This window comes from Acomys minous (genome assembly GCF_964271855.1).
Source record: "Acomys minous genome assembly, chromosome: 1".
NCBI classification, from domain to species: domain Eukaryota; kingdom Metazoa; phylum Chordata; class Mammalia; order Rodentia; family Muridae; genus Acomys; species Acomys minous.
Genome location: NC_140483.1, coordinates 11,237,491 through 11,258,547, shown reverse-complemented (window position 1 = coordinate 11,258,547; position 21,057 = coordinate 11,237,491). Strand labels below are relative to the sequence as shown.

General features: G+C 47.5%; 2 protein-coding genes across 3 annotated transcripts in view; one reads left to right on the top strand and one right to left on the bottom strand.

The window, feature by feature from the left end:
• Nucleotides 1-550: 550 nt before the first annotated feature.
• LOC311604913 (uncharacterized protein) lies at nucleotides 551-4,069 on the bottom strand (the record flags this gene model as incomplete). Its single annotated transcript, XM_084795127.1, has 1 exon — nucleotides 551-4,069. One exon carries the CDS (start codon nucleotides 4,067-4,069, stop codon nucleotides 3,329-3,331), a length of 741 nt encoding a protein of 246 aa, XP_084651253.1. The 3' UTR covers nucleotides 551-3,328.
• A 591-nt stretch (nucleotides 4,070-4,660) lies between these two features.
• Nucleotides 4,661-21,057, top strand: part of DUSP10 (dual specificity phosphatase 10) — a 38,326-nt gene continuing 21,929 nt past the window's right edge. Inside the window, exons 1-2 of one of the 2 annotated variants that reach the window (XM_084795108.1) lie at nucleotides 4,661-4,785; nucleotides 7,008-7,862. In XM_084795108.1, the coding sequence (XP_084651234.1) occupies nucleotides 7,049-7,862 (814 nt within the window). In that variant the 5' untranslated portion in view covers nucleotides 4,661-4,785; nucleotides 7,008-7,048. Of the gene's footprint in view, nucleotides 4,786-4,838; nucleotides 5,005-7,007; nucleotides 7,863-21,057 lie in introns of those variants that run through there. The other variant, XM_084795109.1, reaches the window with a different exon arrangement.

Below are 21,057 nucleotides of genomic sequence, written 5' to 3'. Positions count from 1 at the left end.
CTGGTGACATTCAGAGGAAGAGTAAGCAGACCACCAGGAAGAGACCTGATAGGCTATGATCTTATAGTGGGGGACTAGGTCCCCTTCTGTCACAGACCTAGGGGAGGGGAATAGGATGAAAGAGAGAGAGAAGGGAGAATGGGAAGATGCAAATGAGGGGATAACAATTGAGACATAATCTGAGCAAATTACTTAAATAAAAAAATAATTAATTAAAAAAATAAAAGTAGTCATAAGATTAAAAAAAAATGAAAAACTGCTTTGTGGTCTCTTGAATTAACCCTCACCCCACCCCCACCCCCCAGTCCATCTGTAGATCTATACACCTGTGTCAGGTGTGGAGGTGAGGGTGTGGCCACAGAGATCCACAGCAGTTCTCCACTCCCACTCACAATGTCCCACCTCCTCTAGATTATCCTGAGATAGCCTCGAGAGGCTCTGAAATCCTGGTGGAGAGGTTACCTTTGGCATCCAAGTGGCTTCAGATTAAAGCAGCTATGGCAGGTTCCAGAATGGTGTCGTCCAGCAAAAAACAGACAGAGAGAATTGCTGTGGTTAAATTAAAAGTATGGCCTAACAAGGTTTATTGTTAGCCCTAAAATATTATAATTATGGTGGTATTTTCTAACCTGCTAGCAATCAATCAAGACACAGACACCTGTTATATTTTAAAATAGCCTTAGTTAACCTGAGGCAGGGCAGATATTAATCCCCTAAACTATCACCCACATTGGGGTAGGTATCCCATACCCCTCCCCAACCCCATGCCATCTGCTTCTAATTTCTGTTCAGCTACCTCCCATCTATAATCCCAAATACTTGCTAATCCTCTTCATCTGGGCCGAATCTCCATCCACACCGACCATGTGCTTCTCCCTTCTCTTCACCCATGGCTCGGCCTTCCTTCTTGCTCTTCTCTCTCCTCTTCTGGTCCAGGAAACTTAGCCACGCCTATCTCATTTGGCCTGCCCAGGTGTGATGGCATTTTATGGGTCAAACAGGAATAAGCTCTTAGCGAGATTACATAGCAATCTTGGGGCACAGAGAGAGCAAGGAGTAATTAGCATCAAAATACATCAGACCAACCTCTAACAATGAAGTTTTACTGTTCTACTGGTCATATTTGAGCTAAAAGAGTGAAACTAATCTTAATGACATGCTACTTAACCTTGCACCTCCAAAACATAAGCAATCCCCGCATAATATAGCATCCTTGATATGTTTCACAAGTTTTCAAAATCCAATGTGTTGTTTTTTAAACTCTGTGTCTCGGTTCCAACCGACCACATTTCAAGTGTTCAAAGTTACAAGCAAGTGGCCACCATGATGAAGCACAGAGTCCTTTTCTGACTTACAAGTGTTTGCTACTCAGGATGAAGTGGTGAAGAAAATTGTGCATGCCTCCAGGGCTACAGCTTGTGCTCCAGGTGACTAAGCACATGGCCCCAGCAACTAACTCTGTCTCTGCAGTTCCCAACACCATCCACAAAAGCTGTGCTCATGGCATTACTACCTTAGAAAGGTGTGACCCCATAACACCATCACACTGAGGATTGAAGTTCAGCGTGTGGGTAGGCCTTCACAGCCACTTCCTCCAGGGGCTCCTGCTAGCCCTGCCCTAGGCTGTACAGTGTTGCAGTCTTTCCCAGACTGACTCCCTGACCCCTCACCTCCTACTTCTCTGTGTTCTATTCCTCAGTGCCTTCCCTGCATTTTGCTGATTATCACCTTCATCTCGGTATTTAATATGGCTAAATTTTCTCTCCCTAACTTATTTCCAGAATTTCTAGGAACCTACCATGACCTTCAGCGTTATTTTGAAGACCTTACCGTTCTGCCATCAAGCACCTGACAACCTTTTGAACATGTCCATCTAAGAGTGTCTGTTTTCTGTCTGGGACCTTGGCCGCTGTCAGCCTCCTTCTTTCGCTTTGATATGCAGCGCAGGGCTCTGGTAAAAACCATATATGTGCTCCTTACAGTGTGTAGGACGGACCTACAAACCAGCACAGCCATGTTACAAATCCCAAGGACGATGAAAATGCTTCACTCTTTCACTGGGAGTAAAACCGAGCAGCAAAGCTTTGCTGGGTATTTCATAAGGATTGTGTTCGTGGACCTTGGCTGACTGGTTCCATACATTTAAACTTAAAGGCTGTAAGTTTTAGACAGTGTCTTCACACTATGATTCCAAATCAGGAATGAAATCACCTCTCTTCTGTCCAAAAGCACCATAGGATTATGAGTGCAAAAAACTATGTGAAATCTGACTTCTTCCTTGAGTATAGCTATGCAAACCGTGCTGCCTAAAAGAATCCCTCAAATCTTTGCATAGGTTAGTGATATGGAAATCAGTCCCTGCTTCAAGTCTGATGAGTATTTTTGTCAGTTTTCCCAATTTTTCAGCCTGGACAACTTAGATTTTTAGTTAACTGAATTGCAATAACGTATTAGTTTGAAACGATGATAATCATCTCATTAAATAAATTACATTTCTTTCTCACATTGCCCCCCCTTCCCCAACTTAGGGCTTTGTGAACCACAATTTAGAAGTCCCTTTAGACCGAGGCTCCTCCCTTCTAAAGGAAACACAACAGTCCCAATCCTTTAATTTACAGAGAACTTCCTCCCACCATCCCCCAATCACTCCCACTAGCACCTTTCCATCCTTTTTCTCTGGACGGGGGAAATTTACATTTTACAGATACATAGATGAACACAAGTAATGTGGCTGGACAGACAAGAGTCAGACCCAATACCTCGAACTCAAACCATGAATGGGGACTTCCCATTCTAGTAAATACTCAGGGATAGGCTGTGCCCTTTCAGCTCTAAGCCTACAAAATTCGTCTGGGAAGTTCTTTGCTGGCCTGCATGGAAAGTACATACTGCCTAACTCCAACAGCCTAGACTTGTTAATCCTCAAAGATCTAAAGAGCAAATGGTGTGTCCCAGACACTCGTGTACTGACATTCAGGTGTGAGTGCTGTGTATTTGGGTGTGTAGATAGAAAGGAACTACAGAAAATCTTTTTTGTAACACCTGAGTGCACTTGCATGGAAGTAACGCTCAATTGACAGACCTAACCAGCTAAGGTGAAGACCTTCTGATCCTAGATCCACCCATCAGTGGTGAAAGAATGTCTGGGGTCTAAAGCCTTCAAAGACCTCCCTTCAGTAAGGACAGCTGAACCGTCCATAGAGTTGATGATGTTTTATTCCACTTCAATTACTTCACATTTTGGTCTTCTTTTCTTAGCTAGGACGGGGTAGGGAGATATAAAAAATCTTTATTGCTTTAGTATTCTTTGCTGCTTCTTCGTCATAGTTCATCTGGGCTTTTCCACTCCTTTGAATTCCAGGGTCACTCTTCTGCAGCTTCTCTGATATTTTTCTGGAGAGGCGGTGGCAGGCTTGTTCAGCTTCCCGCTTCTCTTCCCGGGACACATGCCCCGACCGGAGACCCTCCTGATGGGCAAAGTTCGGGGAACCGGGAGACCTAGTATCGGCTCTTCCATGCTCCTCAACCGCCGCTCATTCTGGCTGTTCACCCAGAGCTGGGGCTCCTTCCCGCCCGCGCTTGCTGTTCCAGGCTGGCGCCCCTTGGCTCGCCTAGGGCCCTGCGCCATTGAGGGCCGGCGCCCCAGCACCGCGGGGCGAATGGACTGCGAGCGCCAAGACATCGCGACCGGGGAGGTGGCGGGGGAAGGCGCCCGAGCTGCGGTGGGCTGTGGCTGTGGCTGTGGCTGTGGCTGTGGCTGTGGCTGTGGCTGTGGCTGGTACCGGGGTTGTGGGGCTAGCGGGACGCTCTGAGGGCCCGACCACGCCCAGCCCTTCGGGACGGGGTCCACGCCGCCGCTCAGCACGCGCCCCCAGTGGCAGCCCGCGTAGAGCCAGCCTTCCTCCTCCGCGTAGCTCTCCCAGATGCCGCTTTCGGGTTCGGGGTCGAGCTCCTGCGAACAGGCTGGGGACGGCGGGGGAGTAACCGGGACACGGAAGTAAGGGAACAGGATCACCGCTCGCAGCCGCCGCGCGGGAGAGCAGTAGGGCAGCCGGAGGGGCAGCGACATCTGCGGGCTGGGCCGAGCCGGGCTGCCGGGAGGCCGGCCCTGCGCCCGCTCACGTCCGGCGCGGCGCAGCTATAGCCATGGAGGGACCCGGCTTCGAATCACCTCCGGCCTCGAGAAAGTTGAACAGACCCTTCTGAGCCTCCCCCTGGAGTCCAGAGGTGGAATGGAAACGCCGTGAGGCCTGTGCCCGCACCAGGGGGCGTGGGAGAGTCCGAAGAACCAGTTTCAGCCGGAGCTGCCAGCGCAAGCCATTGACACTTCAGTCCCGGGAAGGGTTAACCGCGTCCTGCCGCCTGGGTTTACATGTAAATAGAGAGCTGCTGCTCCGCGCGGGCCCGGGCTGGCACTTTTAAGTTTTTGATTGGTTGCCAATGACATCACCGCCCGCGTTCTAACACACCAAACCCACAAGCGCGTCTGAGCGGGCCTTCTTCCCGCGGCGGGGCCACGCCTCTTTCTCCGCCCTTCTCGGCCTTCTATTAGCCAGAGGCCACTGTGAGGTAGCGGGCGGCGGTCTCTGGGTCCTCATTGGCGCAGTGCGCCGTCGCTCGGCGGCAGCTCCGCCCCCTCCGAAGCTTACATTTACGCTGTGGCAAAAGAGAAAGTAACTCTGTGTTGCTGCTGGGGATCAATGAAGCTGAGTGAATGGGGGCGCACTGCGCGAGCGCATAGCTGGAGCCGGCGCCAGATGGTGGAGGGCTACGCTTATTGATGAAGTAAGTGGTAATCACCGCGGGCGGGCAGTCAGAGCTGGAGGGTGGAGGGTCCCGCGTGTGTTTGTGTGTGTGTGTGTGTGTGTGTGTGTGTGTGTGTGTGTGTGTGTGTGTGTGTGTGTGTGTGAGAGAGAGAGAGAGAGAGAGAGAGAGAGAGAGAGAGAGAGAGAGAGAGAGAGAGAGAGAACAGAGAACAGAGAACGAGACAGAGATCCACATCAGGTAAGGAAGGTCCTAAGGTTTAGGCTCTTGGAGCTCCTTGCCCTGGGATGAAGAGGGAAAATGAGTTTTGGTTTGCTTAAGATGCTTTGTGGCAGTTTTTAAAGCCCAAGGCTTTGCTGATGCTCAGTGGTGGTGTGGAAGAAGGGATGCTACGTGCCCCGGGAGTGGGGAAAGAGCATTCTCCAACCACTTGGGCTTTTTTTTTTCCTTCTTCTTTTTTTTTTTTCTCCAATCCCTGTTTAGTGGTGGAAAGAAGATTAATGAGGAATCAGGTAGGGAGGATAGCGCTGTTTTTGTGGGAGGTTTCCCCGGCCGGCCAGACTGGATGGCTTTGGAGGTATCTGCTGCAAGGATGCAGATCTCGGAGCACTCTGTGCCTGTGCGCGAGAGCCGCACACTCAGTGTGGAGGTGCTGGTCTCAGCCTGTGTCTCTAGGAACACGTTTTTGAGACCTGCTCCCAGGGAATGGGTTACTGATTCCCAACGTCCCCTACCAGGTAACACAATAAGAACGACTAGGACTGCATTCGTGGTCCAGCTGGGACACAGTCACAGCTTCTGGAATAGTACTCGCTCTGAAAAAAAAAAATACTACGCAAGGGAGGGAGGGAGGGAGGGAGGGAGAGAAGAGAGGGAGGAAGGCAGGAGGTTGGATGCTTTGCTCCCATCCTAAGGTGGGTGAGAGAAACCCGAGCCAGTGGGGATATAACGCCACGGTGGGTACGTGCTCCTGTGTGTGCGTGCGTGGATTTTGCCGGTGACACTTTGGCTCAGTGTCAGAGAACAGTGACGGTGGGTCATGAGTACACCAATTTCCCCAGCCAGCTCTTAAAGTTCTTCTGGGTGAGTGACTCTTGCTTGGGGCTCGCTCGATTTCTTTCCTGTGTACACATCTGTAGAGGAGTCAGAATGACTGTGTTGTGGAGTGGCCTTGTGCCTAGGGGGAGGAGGTAAGTGACCCGTTGCAGGCACCCTTGGAGGAGGTAGAGGGAACCCCTGTGGGCACGACTTCCTAGCTTCCCAATTAGCCTGTCTGAGGTAAAGGGGTCAGTGAAGTTACCCTCAGGGAATCCATACTGTTTTCAGAGGGATTATCAGTTTAGGGATGGAAAATCCTTCGCAGAGTTCCCACCAGAGATGCCAAGTCGGTACTGCCCCGATAAAATCCAAGCCCCTCTTTTTTTCTCAGGGGCACAGCCCAGAGAGAGGTAAGGGTGCATGGGGCCACAGAAAGGGCCATGGGTCAGCCTGGGGTGGGGTTCCCAGACCTGACTCCTTGTAGATTTGATTTTAGGACTCATAGTGAAAAGGGGGGGGCATATACAGGCTTGATTTGGAAGAGCTTTGAAATCAGGGCTGTGCTGAGGACAGTCAAAGGACCCCACAGAACGGGAAGCAAGAGTGGCTTTAAGCCTTGGAGGCTGACTTAGAAGGACACATTCCTTCTGATTCTCGAAGAAGGCTGACATCTGCCCCTCATGTAAATTTAGCTGCCATGCGTATCTGTGCATCCCTGTGAGCTCCCGGCAAATGCTCTTGCCTATCTCTTTGCCTTGGCTCTGGGTAAAGACATGAAATAGAACGCATGCCAGGGTGGACAAATGCATCCATCCCAGGTGAAATAGACTTCCAGCAGAGGAGGCTCAGCGTAAATGTAAGAGCCTCTCCATGTGTCTTCATAGTTTTCAGCTCTCCGTGCCTTTGCCTTCACTAAGACTGAACTTTGGATGCAGCCCCGGGAAACGGGGCCCATTACCATTTCTAACATCGCATCCAATTCCAACCTTCGACTTAGCATCAGAATGAGCAAGGTCCCTCAGGGATGCAACCTCTCTGTATACATCAAAGCCGGTTTCAGCCTTTGATGGTATCACAGCCAAGGGCGCCTAGGAGAACTTTGACTTTGCTCAGAGGTATGCTGAGGTCTTTCCCAGGGACTGGATGCAGCTGCCTTTTGTGTCACGTGACTTTATTCTTTCTTTCCTTCTTCCCCTTCTTTGCAGACTCTTGAGTTCTTCTTGAATTGCCAGTCTTCAGCCTCCTCATGCCTCCATCTCCTTTAGACGACAGGGTAGTAGTGGCACTGTCTAGGCCTGTCCGACCTCAGGATCTCAACCTTTGTTTAGACTCTAGCCACCTTGGCTCTGCCACCCCAGGCAGCAGTAGCCACCCTCCTGTCATTGCCACCGCCGCTGTTGTGACCCTCAAGGCAGCGAATCTGACGTATATGCCCTCATCCAGCGGCTCTGCCCGCTCCCTGAATTGTGGATGCAGCAGTACTAGCTGCTGCACTGTGGCAACCTACGACAAGGATCACCAGGCCCAGACTCAAGCCATTGCCGCAGGCGCTGCCACCACCGCCATAGGAACCTCGACCACCTGCCCTGCTAACCAGATGGTCAACAACAATGACAACACAGGCTCCTTAGGCCCATCCGGTGGGGTGGGCAGCCCCGTGGCAGGGACTCCCAAGCAGCTAGCTAGCATCAAAATCATCTACCCCAATGACTTGGCGAAGAAGATGACCAAATGCAGCAAAAGTCACCTGCCCAGCCAGGGTCCTGTCATCATTGACTGCAGGCCTTTCATAGAGTACAACAAGAGTCACATCCAAGGCGCCGTCCACATTAACTGTGCCGATAAGATCAGCCGGCGGAGGCTGCAGCAAGGCAAGATCACTGTCTTAGACTTGATTTCCTGTAGGGAAGGCAAAGACTCTTTTAAGAGGATCTTTTCCAAAGAAATTATAGTTTATGATGAGAATACCAATGAGCCCAGCCGAGTACCGCCATCACAGCCTCTTCATACAGTCCTCGAGTCCCTGAAGAGAGAAGGCAAAGACCCCCTGGTGTTGAAAGGTAAAGATCCCTGCCCTTGCTCCTTCCTCTAACACCATTCTGGTCAGCTAGCTCCCCTCGCCCCCCGCCCTCCCACCTTCTCCTAGAAGGGGCAGCCTTCACTCACACCCCCGACCCCAGACACCATGAACCAAAACAGCCTTCCTTCTTGCCTTCTAACCTTTTCTTCTTCTTTTAGTATAGTAAGAAAAGCCAAGCAGCCATGAGTTGCTATCCAGATCCGAGTCCCAGCCTTGATCTGGCTTCTAATTTGTGTTGCCTAAAACATTTCACTTGAGATGGTTTTTCGGAAGGTGGTTGGTACAACCAAGATGGTATTGGCAAGTCACGCACGCCTTCTCTGGTAGCTGTGTTTCAGTCTGTGAGTGGTGGGAAAGTTTTGGTCTCTCAAGACCTACCTAACTAACGTTGATCGACCAGAGGAGACATATAACAGATAGATCTGTCTGCAGGTGCCAGTTCTTTGTGTGTGAGAAACTCTGTCTCTCACCTGTCTGTCTTGACTCGCACACTGCTTGTATAGTCATCTTCAACAAAGGTACAGCTCTTTCTTTTAAAGCCTTATTGAAAGTATGAATTCTCTGCAGAAGCCCCAAGGGGATGGACATAGGAACTGCCCTACAATCTGGTCTTTCTGGTGTCACCTGACAACACTTGGCTTCTCGTTCTTCCCAAGGAGGAGCCATGCATCACTTCCTCCTGGTATAAAATAGCTATGATGATTGGAACGCCCCTCCCCAAAGGAATGGGCTGTCCCCACTTCTCTGAGATTCTTCCATACAGGGTTGCCCTGACCTTGTGTACAGTCTACTTGCTCTTCTTTGTCCTCCAACACTGTCCTTTTGGGCTCTGAGCATCACTCCTCTGATACCTCCCTGGTCATGAGAGAGAGTGATAAATATCTTTGTTTTGTGTTTTGAGCAGTGTGTGTGTGTGTGTGTGTGTGTGTGTGTGTGTGTGTGTGTTTTGCAGGGTCGGGTTGGTGGAGTCACCTTAGCCACTGTTCTAAGGTGATGTTGTGGTCATCAGTTTTGCCAGCTTTCTTTGAACACTTTTTGTATTTGAGACTGGCTGCGTAGCTAAGCAAGCTAGGATTTGTCTCTGTGGAACAGCTTTACCCATCCTCCTTGGCTCCCAAGTGATGTAGTCTGTACCACTCTTGGAAACACAGTTTAGTCACACTTTGCTGTGCAACGCCCTTCCCACTCTAATCCTTTGCTGTCTTCGTGGACAACTGTCACAAAGATGCAGCTTTCCTTGGGATATGTGGGTTCACAGTTCTACACAGTTCTAGAAACTGTGGGCACTGTCGTGATGGTGGCAGTAAGTTTCCTAGAGTCACAAATATGTCAGAGTTCTGCTGTGTGTCTCTGGTCTTCACTTCTGAATTCTAGTTTGGTTGACTTTACTCTGCGGCTCTTCTCTTGGCATGATCGAACTTGTATTTTTTCCCCCCTCAGATGAGAAAACCCAATCTACAAATTCCTTACCTGTAACAGATAGACTTGCTGGCTTTTTTTTTTTCTTCTCCTGTAGTTGGGATTGGTTTGGTGAAAATCAGCCCTTTTTGTCTAGGTAATCTAAGAAGAAGTAGCCAACAGCTCACTTTATGATGACTCTGAACGTGAACACACAGGGCTGTCTAGTGTAGCGGATCCTCTCCTCTCTCCTGCTGTGAGCTTCGTGGGTGGAGGGATGGCCCATCGCTTGCTTGCCAAGAAGTGTCTCTCCTGGGGACTGTGGAGGAAGAAGGGGTTCCTCTACTTTCCCATGGATACATTTGAGGATCCCTGCAGCCTGGGCTGGCTCATTGGTGTCAGAGTAAAGACTGCCACAGTGGGGCGGGGCCGGATACGCTACTGACCTCACCACCAGGCGCCCTGGGCAGCTGCGCTGAGGGCCCGTCATTTCGGTCATTTCGGATTGGTGCGACACCGTGGCGGCCAGCTTGGAAGACGCTCTGGTGGTAGAGGTTGGGTCGCTCGTAGTTTTGGGTGTTTTTTGTTTTTTTGTTTTTTTGTGGGGAGTTGTCCTTCAAATATCTTGGAATTTGGTTGAAAATATGTAGTTCAGGAGTAAAAGGTTTTGACATCTACTTTGTTATCATTATTAATTGGGTACCTTCGGGAGGAATGGCCTGAAATCAGGACCAAGATAGGAAAGTAGAAAAAGAAATGGGACATTGAGTCCCCCTGTTATTCCCTTATCTGGTCAAACCAGAGGTTAATTTCAGAGTGTCCTTGAGGTGAAGGATGAGGCGTGCTTCTCTCAATAAGCATGGTGTGCAGCTTCTCCTAGGTTCTTGATTGGATCAAGTAGAGCCTTCTGGTCTGACTTCTCTTGTGAGACTTATTTTAGGACTTCCCTTGTTGGTGATCTAAGATTGTATTTCAGCTAATGTGGGAATGGTACCATTTTGGAATGAGTGAATTTTGTAGGGAGAATGTGGTTGGTGGGGTGGGGGTAGATGGTTAGAATATATGCTTGGAAGTCCCCAGGCTTTGTTAATTTATTTTCAGGGATTTTTTTTTTTTTTTTTAGATGCCCGATCCATTTAAGACTCTGGTCGTGTTTGTAAACACTGGTTGCTACCCTCCCAGTCCAACTTTTATGTCTCTCAGTTTCAATGCCACGGTCTCCATTTTTGGAGCTGCCTGTCGAGCCCAGTGGCTGCTCGGTTGCCATTTTAGTCGAGCAGTGTCAGGTTGGGACGAAACTGATCGGAGGCACAGAAGCCCATGGGATTAAGTTTCTGTTCTAATTTATAGTCCCGGCCTGCTATGACCTAGGTCCCAGGCTGTGTAGCCTGTGCCTGGTCTGTTCTTACCCACTGAAAGACCCTTGCCTCTGGCCAGCCTCATCAGAGTGATCCACAGGAACAGATCTTTAGAGATTTAGTCTTTGGTGACTGTTTTTAATCAATTGTAACTTGGTGTCCAGTCTAAGATAGAAGGCTTTTGATAATCCTTGACCTTCGAAAATGAAAGGTGCTGTTTTTGCTGTCATGTTTGTAAGGCTACCTTCCTTTTTAATGCCGCTGGGTTCAGCAAAATTATTTGTCCTTTAGGTATGTGGGATGGGTATGTCTCCTACCTCCCTCCTACCCCCACCCCAGAATATCTATGGCCTTTAAAACTTTATGATCAAAAATTTCAAACACTTAGAAAAGGATTTGAGTGTATAACAGATACCTTTATACCCACCAACTAGATTAAACACATTTTCCCCCCTATTTGTCTTCCCTTCCTTGTGTTTGGAATATTCTATGCCATAGACCATAGGCTAACGTTTAGAGGTAGCATTATATGTTTAAGTTCACCTGAGCTTGTTTTACAGAGTGGTATAGACATTTTTTCCCAAATAAATACTTAGTGTCACATAGCTGCCCAGGAGGGTTTTTCAAATTTGGAATGCCACTGTTACTGACTGGCCAGGAGACCCCCTCAGGGCCTGTCTCTGCCTGTGCAGTGGCATGTCAGAACCCAGGCCTGTACATGCTGCGAGCTCTTAGAAAGCCTCGGTAGACTGTCTGCTCTGGATCTTTACAGCTCTGCTCTATACTAGAGGTGTCTTGAAGGGGTTGTGGGGGCAGGGGTCAAAGAATAAAGAAGGCTGACTGAGAAGGAAGTAGCTTAAAAGGTTGATGCAGAGGGAAGGAGTCGAACCCAGGGAGTTAGCCTCCTCAAACTCTCTACTGTGCATTTCCATTTGAGAAGTCTTTTCTATTAAAATGTGCAAGCACAGTTGAATTATCATCCGTGTAAAGATAGCATATGTAAGTTCATGTTAGACATCTCCCACCCCGCCCCCAAGCTCTCAAACCTCCCTTTTCATACCTGAACAAAGAGCAAAGTTGGGCTGACAGTTTTCTTTAGTCAAACCAGATTCTGAAATATTAGTAAGCAGAGCAGGGTTGCCTGGCACTGGTGGGGGGGGGGGAGGGGTGGGGGGGTGTGCTAAGAAATTAGAGACCCTGTGGAAATAGTCTTACTCTGCTTCCTTTTGGGGGAGTAATATAGCCCCCCCTTTCTTTGTCTGCTCTTTTAAGACATTATCTACATCACAAACATTTTATTCCCGTTATTCTGAATTCCTGATTACTACTCAAGGCTGAATGCCAAACACAAGATCTGTAAGAAAAAGTAGAGAAATAAAGGCAGAACAGCAAATGAGCAAGCAGGCCCAAGGCCTCTCTGTTCCTCCATTTGGTGTCCTTGGGCAAGTTACTTAAGCCTCTATTTGCCTGGCTTCCTCATTTGCACATAGAGGGCACAGCAGTGCTGCTCTCCTGACTGTCACTTAGGGACTCAATAAGCGATGGCTTGCAAAGCAGTCAGCAGAGCTAAGTGCCCGCCCAGAGCACTCTCTACATGTAGCTCAGGGTTATTTCTGTGGATTGAAATGCGTCAGTCAAAAGATAGTTTGTGCTCTTCTCTCCAGGGAGTACAACAGCCTAGGTATAGCTGTGTGCCTCTGTGTGTGTGTGTGTGTGTGTGTGTATGTGTGTGTGTGTGTGTGTGTGGTGTTGCTAGGGCCTAAAAATAACTTAGTGACTGTTACCTAATTTAAGTAGCATACAGTTGTGCCAAGTAATTGTAAAAACATGTTGGGTCAAGAGGCTGAGTAATTTGGGCATACCCTTAGAAGTATTTATTTGTAGGAGAGTTTAGGAAAACGGGACGATAAATCTGTCCAGCTAATGGTCTGGGTAGAATAATGAAAGTCTAAAACTTTTCAACTTTGTTTTCTCTGGCTTCTTCTCCTCGGTTTATTTTTGGAATAAGGATTGTAGTCTGCCTATAAAAGGGTAGATGGAAGGGGGAGGGGGGCGGTAGGTTGCTGCAACCCTGAGTGGCATAGAGGAGCTGGACCATGGGGGAAGAGGGAAGTTGATGCTTGCTCATGTCTTTGAGCTGGTCCTGAATGCTCCCCCTGACGCATTACAGACTTGCCTGCCCTCCTTGCCTAATTGCAATGCCACTGAAAGGCAGATGGCCTTGAGCACGATTCCCCTCCATATTTACTTTTATCCCTCTGTGCCTTATAGCTAGGTTTTCCCCATGGGGCTACAGTGCAGATGCTTAAGGAGCCTAGGTGACCCCTCAGGGGTGACCTCCTAGAAGAAGCTTCCGTCCTCCCTATTGTGAGGCTGGGTAGTTAGCTCCTCATGGCCTGGGACAGCAGAGAGGAGCTATATAAAGAGTGGTCCATCCAGCTCTAGCTAAGCAGAGCCCCGTGGCCTCTGAGACACTCTTGGAACTTAACTAGAGGGAAAGGGCAAGTTGTTCTGAAGCCAGGACTGGGGTGGGGGTGGGGGGCCTTACCGGATCAGATCTGGGAACCGAACTGGGTGCATGCAAGCCACCTGGGTTGTCAAAAGATGATTTCAGGAAACGCTTGGCAGTGGTGGGCAGCTGTCACTGATTCCAAGAAGTAGCACAGGGTCAGGCAACTGGCAGGAAAACAGCCCACCTAGTTACGTTTCTAAAACGTGAATAGGTCTGCTTCCCCAATTGGTATGTTTGGGTCAACCCATCAGGAGGTCTGACAAGACCTACAAGGGCAGAAGAATCCTTGGGCAGAGGCCTATAGAAGGCCATGTTTCCTTAGCTCTCTCTGCAGTGACCAGCAGTCATCTCTATTTTCCATAATCCCCAGAAAACAGTTTGGGCATAAATTTTGCCATATGACAATGGTTAGGCACCTTCATACACTTTGGTACCAACGGCTAACTACACACTAAAGATATTCTGTTTGTTTTTGTTTTGAGCCTGGGTCACTGTGGAGTTCAGGCTAGCGTCGAACTTTCAGCAGTCATCTTGCCCTCGCTCCCAAATGCTGGGATATTATGGTCATGTGCCACCACATCCAGTTTAAGAAATTCTGACCGTCAGAATGGTCTTTTAGTTACCCCTGGAAGGCCGCTGACTCTATGCTGCTACCCAGGGCTGTTTGTGCTGCCAATGGCGGGTGATTGACAGTCTCTGGTGCTCAGGTGCCCATGCTGCCCCCCCCCCCCCCCCCCGTTACCCGCCACAAAAATTTCGATTCATTTGTTCTAGGGTACAGCCTGCACACATGCCATGATTTTTAAAAGCTCCCCCAAATGATTGTACTGCACAGTGAAATTGGAAAACCATTGATCTAGTTCAAGCTCGTTATGCAGTTATGGAAATGAGGCCTGGAGAGGTTTATGACTAATCCAAGGTCACATGCATGATTAATTCCAGAACCTTGGTCCTTGGTGCTGAAACAGGGCTTGTCAGGTTCCTACACTGATGTATGTGTGCACACTATTGCCACGTCTAGCAACATGGTGCATAGTATAAGACAGGAGATGAAATTATTCCACTTAGCCCCTTTTGAATACTAGTACCTTTTTTTTTTTCAAGTTTTCATCCAAAACAACAACCACAAAGACAAGCAGAAGGATTCTGGAAACCAGTATCTCATGACTGAGATTTTACCTGTTCCTGGAATGTGGGCCAACTATTAGCATTGACTTAATCCAATCTTCTTAGGCACTTAATGTTTTCAGGACGAGCTAAAAAAAAAATATGCTAAGACATATCCATGTGGAGGGTTGGGAAAGGGACGTCTAAGCGTAGAGTGCTTGCTCGGCAGGTGCAAGGCTCTGGGTTTGAGCCCCAGAGCTGCAAAAAAAACAAAACATGCAATTCAACATCTCCGATGCTAACCGCTCTTCTGCAGAAGCCCTTGAGGCTGTGCTCTTGGCGGGTAGAGAGACTCCATCTTACGTCTCACAACCTTCTGGTCGCCCCTTCTGTGTGTGAGGCACTATGTGAAGTTGGGGTAGCCTGTCCTGTCTGTGTTTGCAATCTAAATGCTAAGAAAAGAGCATCCAAGAGCCTTAGACTGTGGTGCGTGGGTGCGCATGTGTGTGTGTGGGGGGGGGGCACGCACGCGCATGCGCGCGTCCAGTTGCATTTTCTCCATCCCTCAGTTTTATTTTGAGAACAGTTTATCTTCAGGAAATGCTGTGCTGCTAAGTGTCTTTGTGCTGTTTTCTTTGCTTCCTTTTTCAAGAATGGTTCTAGCTTCCTCTCCTTACACTACATGGGCCTACAGAATTTCTTTCCAAGGCTGTAGCCTGAGACGAAACGATTTGCTGTTTTTAATGGAAAGGGAACTGTCGCGTGCTCTTTCAGCCTCCATGGTTCGGTTCCTCGGTGTAGCAGAGTGAAACTTTGTCATTTGAGCCTCACTGTTTGGACTGTGTCTGACAGGAACAAGACCTGTATTTAATTTCACCGTGCGTCCTCTGTGAGAGGAAATAAACGGACCAGCCAAACAATGCTTCAGAGAGAAGGCCCGCTTGTTCTTAGCTTTTAGGTGTTTTGTTTTTGTTTTTTGTTTGTTTGTTTGTTTGTTTGTTTTTAATGTTTTCAAGTGGTATTCTGAGGTACGAGGCTAGGATGGAAACTAGTTCTCTGTGGCTCCGAAGCCATGGCTGTTCCTCTCACATGATGAAGACCCCTACCACCCACCCCCCGTTTAATTTCCTTTTCCTGTTGTGAGAAGGTGCTCCAGCCAGAAGCCAGGAAGGGTTTATTGTGACTCACGGTTTGAAGGGACACACAGTTTATCGTGGTGGGTGGGCAAGACACAGTGGCCGGAGCCTGAGGCAGCTGGTTGCATCTTGGCTGCAGCCAGGAAACTGAGAAAAATGGAAACCTGTTCTCTACTTGCTTTCTCTTTTCCTCCAGTCTGGGACCCCCCCATCCCACAGGAATGCTGCCTCACACCCATAGTTAGGATGGGTCTTCCCCACTTATTTAGCCTAGCCAAGCAGCCTTCCCAGGCATGCCCAGAAGTGTGTCTTTTTGTTGATTCTAGGTCCTGCCACACACAATCTGTCTTTGGTCAATTTTCATTGACTACATTTCCACATACCATATGTGCTCCTGATTTAGACTCTGATCTTCCTAATTCAGAAACATTAAGGAAAAAAGCAAACAATGAGTGTGCATTCATTTTCAAATGTCCTTGTAGATACTTGAGACCCTGTCTTAAAACAAACTTTTATTGTAAAATAAATAGTCACGTTTCACGTTCGGCTTGCTAGTGCTTTCTCATCATGATGTCTTTTCTACAGATTTTTTTACTTTTTTTTTTTTTTTAAGATTTTTTATTTATTATGTAAACAGTGCTCTGTCTACATGCCAGAAGAGGGCATCAGATCACATTATAGATGGTTGTGAGCCACCATGTGATTGCTGGGAATTGAACTCAGGACTTCTAGAAGAGCATTCAGTGCTCTTAACCTCTGAGCCATCTCTCCAGACCCCAGAACCTAAGAGCAAAATTTTAGCATCATGTTTGTTTCCAAAATATATCTATATCAGACGTCATTATTTAAAAATTAGTAAATCCTTGTCCCCTCCCGTCCTTAAGACCCACATTTTATGTAGCTTAAAGAAAAGGAAGGTTGACTTTACTTTGCATAAGAAATAAGCTGCACCCTCTTGGAACTTTCGCAGGGAATAAAGGCAGTTACATCATAAATATTTGTTACCCTTCTCACTGCTGTGATGAAATACCCAACAGAAAGCCAGGTTCGGGAGGAAAGGTTAAATTTTGGCTGATGGTTTGATGGTGAAAAGCCCTCGATGCTGAGGAAGGCCTGGTGACAGGAACCTGAGGATGTTCGCTCCTGCCTGGGCTCAATGGACTTCCTTCCTCTTTCACCTGGTGTCAAGTCCCTGCCCCTGAGGTGGGACTGTCCTTGCATAGTTACCTCTTTTTGGACCATCCTTATAGACCATCAGAGGTGTGATGGCTAAGTGCTTCTCAGTCTAGTCAAGTTGACAAGGAAGATGAGCCACCACGAGTCGGCCTTTTGTCAGCTTGGCATCCAAACGCATCGCTAGCAAGCCATCAACCCGTGCTCTGCCCTGGCAAAGTAAAAGTGCCTTCACAAAGAGAAAATGGGTGTAGATTCAACACGGGATCTGACTTCTTTAATGTTTTATGTATGTCAAAAGCCTCCTCACAGCCTCACCCCAGACTCAAATTTCATGGGAAAAAAAAATATCCAACTGTACTTTGTGTTTCCTGAAAGGTTTGCTTCTTGTCTTACACAGTGAGTAGGACCCTACTGAGCGCCTGTTGCCTACTTCTAATATCAAGTATGCACTGGTCCAGTGCACCTGGTCCAGGGGTGCTATCAGGCCCATCTTGCTTGTGGGGACCTTTCATTCATCTCGCACATTGTAGTAGGCACTCCCTGACTTTGTCTTGTGTCTGAAGTAGGACTTCTGTGAAGGACAGGACATTGCTGCCCAGTCCACTACCTTCTATTTATTCTATGGAGGGAGTTCTCTCGCCCCCTCTGAATCGGGACCCTGAGGGCCACCACCACTGCTCTAAATCATACCAGATGTTGCTACTGGAAAGAGAGAAGAAGAAAAATAAATCAGATGGAAAGGGGATGGGGCAAGAGGAGTGTGTGTATGTGTCAGAGGTCATAACCTGGAGGTCAGAGGTGACAACCACAGAGCTCCGCCCCCAGGCTTAAGTTCTGGGCTCCAGGGTTTGAGACTCAGTTCCACTGCTTTTCTCTTGGAGTCATTACTGAAGGACGATTTGCTTGAGATTTGTATTTCCACTCTTATAAAGACATTACCTTTTTTTTTTTAATGGTAAGATTTTTGAAGAGAATGAGTCATATGATTCTCTCAATGGGATATTTTAGTGCACCATCCCAGTCATTGACTGGCTTGCACCAGTTCCCGACTTCAGTCGTCCTGAAGAAACAGAGAGGAGAGCAGGAAAGACCAGTGGTGGTGGGATGCGCACTTGGTGAAGAGCACTTGGCAGGCATGCAGAGGCTTTAGTGTATCCCCATCCCCCGAAGATGGACGAGCACAAAACTGTTCTTTTGATTTCAGGCCAATCACATTCCTATTTAAAAATGGGCTGTGAGTCTCTTTGATGAATGTATTATCTCAAAGGTGCCTTCAGTTAAGTGCAGCTTACTCTCTCCCCCCATTCCCCCCCCCCACCAATTTCCTTGGCTTGCTCTCTCTTTAGAGGCTGACTTTGCAAGTGATTTTTAACCCCAGTTCTATCCCAGACTCTGGGAACATTAATGCATAATGTGTCAGAAGTTTTGGTTTTCTGTTTACTTTGCTTTTTAGTAGTAAACTCAATTAGAGAAACTTTTAACATGGCGGTGCTCATTCTGATGTCTGCATTCCTGTCCTGTCAGGGTCCTGCGTCATCCAAACACCAGTGGCTAGCACTGGGAGGTTCCGGCCCTTGATCTGGTATATAGAGGAACCTGGGCATCTTATGTTTGGGACTTCTAGTTAGTATATTTTTAAATGGCTGGAGCCCTAATAATATAGATTAAAAAGATGGTAATATTGATATATTCCACTCTCTGTAGTGGGCACTAGATGAAGGAGCAGATAGGGAAGTGTCTCCTTTCCTGCCCCTTCTCACTTGTTCTTCCCTTTTGTAGTCCAAGGCTGAGATACTACTAGGGGCTGGATGGGGGTGGGTAGCTCAGTGGCCCCAGGTACCTTTGTGATGACTAGCATGCCCATAGGCAGGCTCTTGTCTTTGGATCAGGCACCCAGCCTCACTTATCGGAAACATGTAAACTCAAGCCCAGACATCTGAGTCCTGCAGAGGTGGGGCAGAAAGGACACGACGGTGCTGCTAAAGCCTCCTAGCGCTCAGACTCTTTAATACGGCTCCTCGTGTTGTGGTGACCCACAATGACAAAATCAACTTTGTTGCTTCTTCATAGCTGTAATATTGCTACTGTTATGAATCGTAATATAAATATCTGATATGCAGGAGATCTGATATGTGACCCCCAAGGGGTTCAGGACCCACAGGTTGAGAACCATTGGAACAAGGCAATAGGGATAGTGGAATGAAAGAAGGAAGGCTACAACTATGAGTCTGTTTAGTCTGAAAAAGGAAAGCCATACCTTTATGAGAGTTTCCAGCAGAACCCAACTGATAAGTTTTTCCATCTATGTGATGAGGTTGCTTCTCTGGACCATGGCAGCCTCAGTACAGCTTCTGATGTGTTTGGGGAGCCCGGTGCTGACAGTCCTGCCTCATCAAGCATTCTGTCACTGTGTGCTAGGTTAAAAAAGAAATAAGGCTACTTTCGTGAAACGTGTTAGATGCAATTAGAAAGTCCTTATTGAGATCTTGGTCCAACTCAGTCACTTTATAGGTTCAGAAACAGAATATTTCCCCAAGAAAATATGGGTAGCTTATAGTTTAGTTGTTTAAAGCCCCTATGGGCATATAATGCTATTATGTTTCTAAGTTAAATTAGGTAGGTAAATCCTGTTAGTCAGGTACTCTGTGATTTCTTTACCATTTTGTTTCCTGTATCTCTTTCTCTCTCTCCTTTCTCTTTCTCCCCACCTTCTCTCCCTCTCCTTCTCCTTCCTCTTCCTCCAGCATTCCTAGACTTCATACCCTTCTCCCCCTCCCCCCCGTTCCTCCCCCAGGCTGGCCTAGAATTCACTCTTACTGAGGATGACCTTGAACCCCTAATCCTCCTGTTTCTACCTCCAACTGTTGAGGCTACAGTCATGCACCAGGATGCCTGACCCTCGTGGGCTGTTTGGTGAGCCTAGGATTCTGCCTTGCCTCACATACATATTCAACCTCCCTATGATAAATGTACTTATTTCCTTGAGAGGAAGTGGACGTTTGTGGTTAGGAGCCAAGATTCTGGGGCAGACTGATGACTTGGAACTCTGATCCTGTCATTTCACACTTGGACAATAAGGGAACTTTTCTGTGCCTCGGTTACCAGGTCTGTGAAAATAGAGATGACAGTGTTGGTGTTTTGCATGGGATGGGGGCAGATGAGGATAAAGTAGGTAGTTGTTTAGTTAAGTATTGTAAACAGTGCCTGGCCTGTAAAAGCTGATACTGGTTAAAAATTCAACATAGTCATGATGTGAAATAGCTGTAGTAATAAGCCATCCACTTTTTAAAAAGAAGGAATATTTAATAACATAGTTTCATAAAGTGATCTGACATCAGTACTAACGCACTAGGAGAGGCCGTGCTGCTTGCTACATCTTCTTGTTTCAACGTTTGGAAAAGATTCAGTGTTTCAGTGAGATGGACAGATGACTACACAGGTCCTTTTGTTTTTCTGAATTGGGCTGTGCTGGAAAAATACATTCAGTTTCTCTGTACGAAAACGGAAGAAAATTAAGTGCTAGTAAAAGCCCTTAATACACACTTACTGTTAGAACATTTTAGAATGGGGAAAAAAAAAGATATACTAACCCTGCCCTGACCACCCTGGTTTCATTTTTACATATTCTTTTCATTCTTTACCCATATATGTGCATGGTTTGTAGATTCTCATATAGAAACTCAAGTTGATTTCTCATTTTATGCTGCAAGCTCCCTTACTTCCTGTGCGGTCATCATCGATTTTCTTCTCCAACGATGTCATCTGTTCAGCAGCTACATTCTGCTCAACCAATTTGCCTCTTGGTGGAAGTTGCAGTTGCGCCCAGGTTTTTAAACAGAGCAAGGTCTGGAGGGAACCTGCTTCTCCATCTTCCTCCAAGCCTTTTCAGAGGGGCCGTCAGCCTACTAGGACTTTTCTGTTGTCCTACTTTGCTGTTACTTTTAGTTCCTGCTTTCCCCCTCGTGATACAAGGTCTAGCCACCAAAGTCCTCAGCTTTAAGGGAAGTCTCTGTCCTTGACCCACCGTCCCTTGGGTCAGCCCTGTGTGTCTATGCTGTACATCCTTCTATACATGGGCTGTGATCCTGGCTTTGTCCTTTGGGTGGAACACAATGAAGCAGTTTGCATGCCCCAAGCAGCCTGATACGCTATGGAAATAAAAGATCACCCAGGGCCACAAACAATCCACTATCTGAATCGCTCGCACTTTTACACTGTTGATAAAACACATTATTGCATTAAGTGTGTGTGTGTGTGTGTGTGTGTGTGTGTGTGTGTGTGTGAAAGCACAAGTGTGGAGGCCAGAATTCAACCTGTGAAAGTCTGTTTTTACTTTCTAACATGTGGGTCCCAGGATCTCAGGTTATGAAGCTTGGCAGCAAATACCTATATCCTCTGAGATATCTCATAGGCCTTGATAAAACACATTAAAGACCTAGTGAGAACAGACAGCTAGACTCTGTGAGATGCTAAGTATATACATTTGTT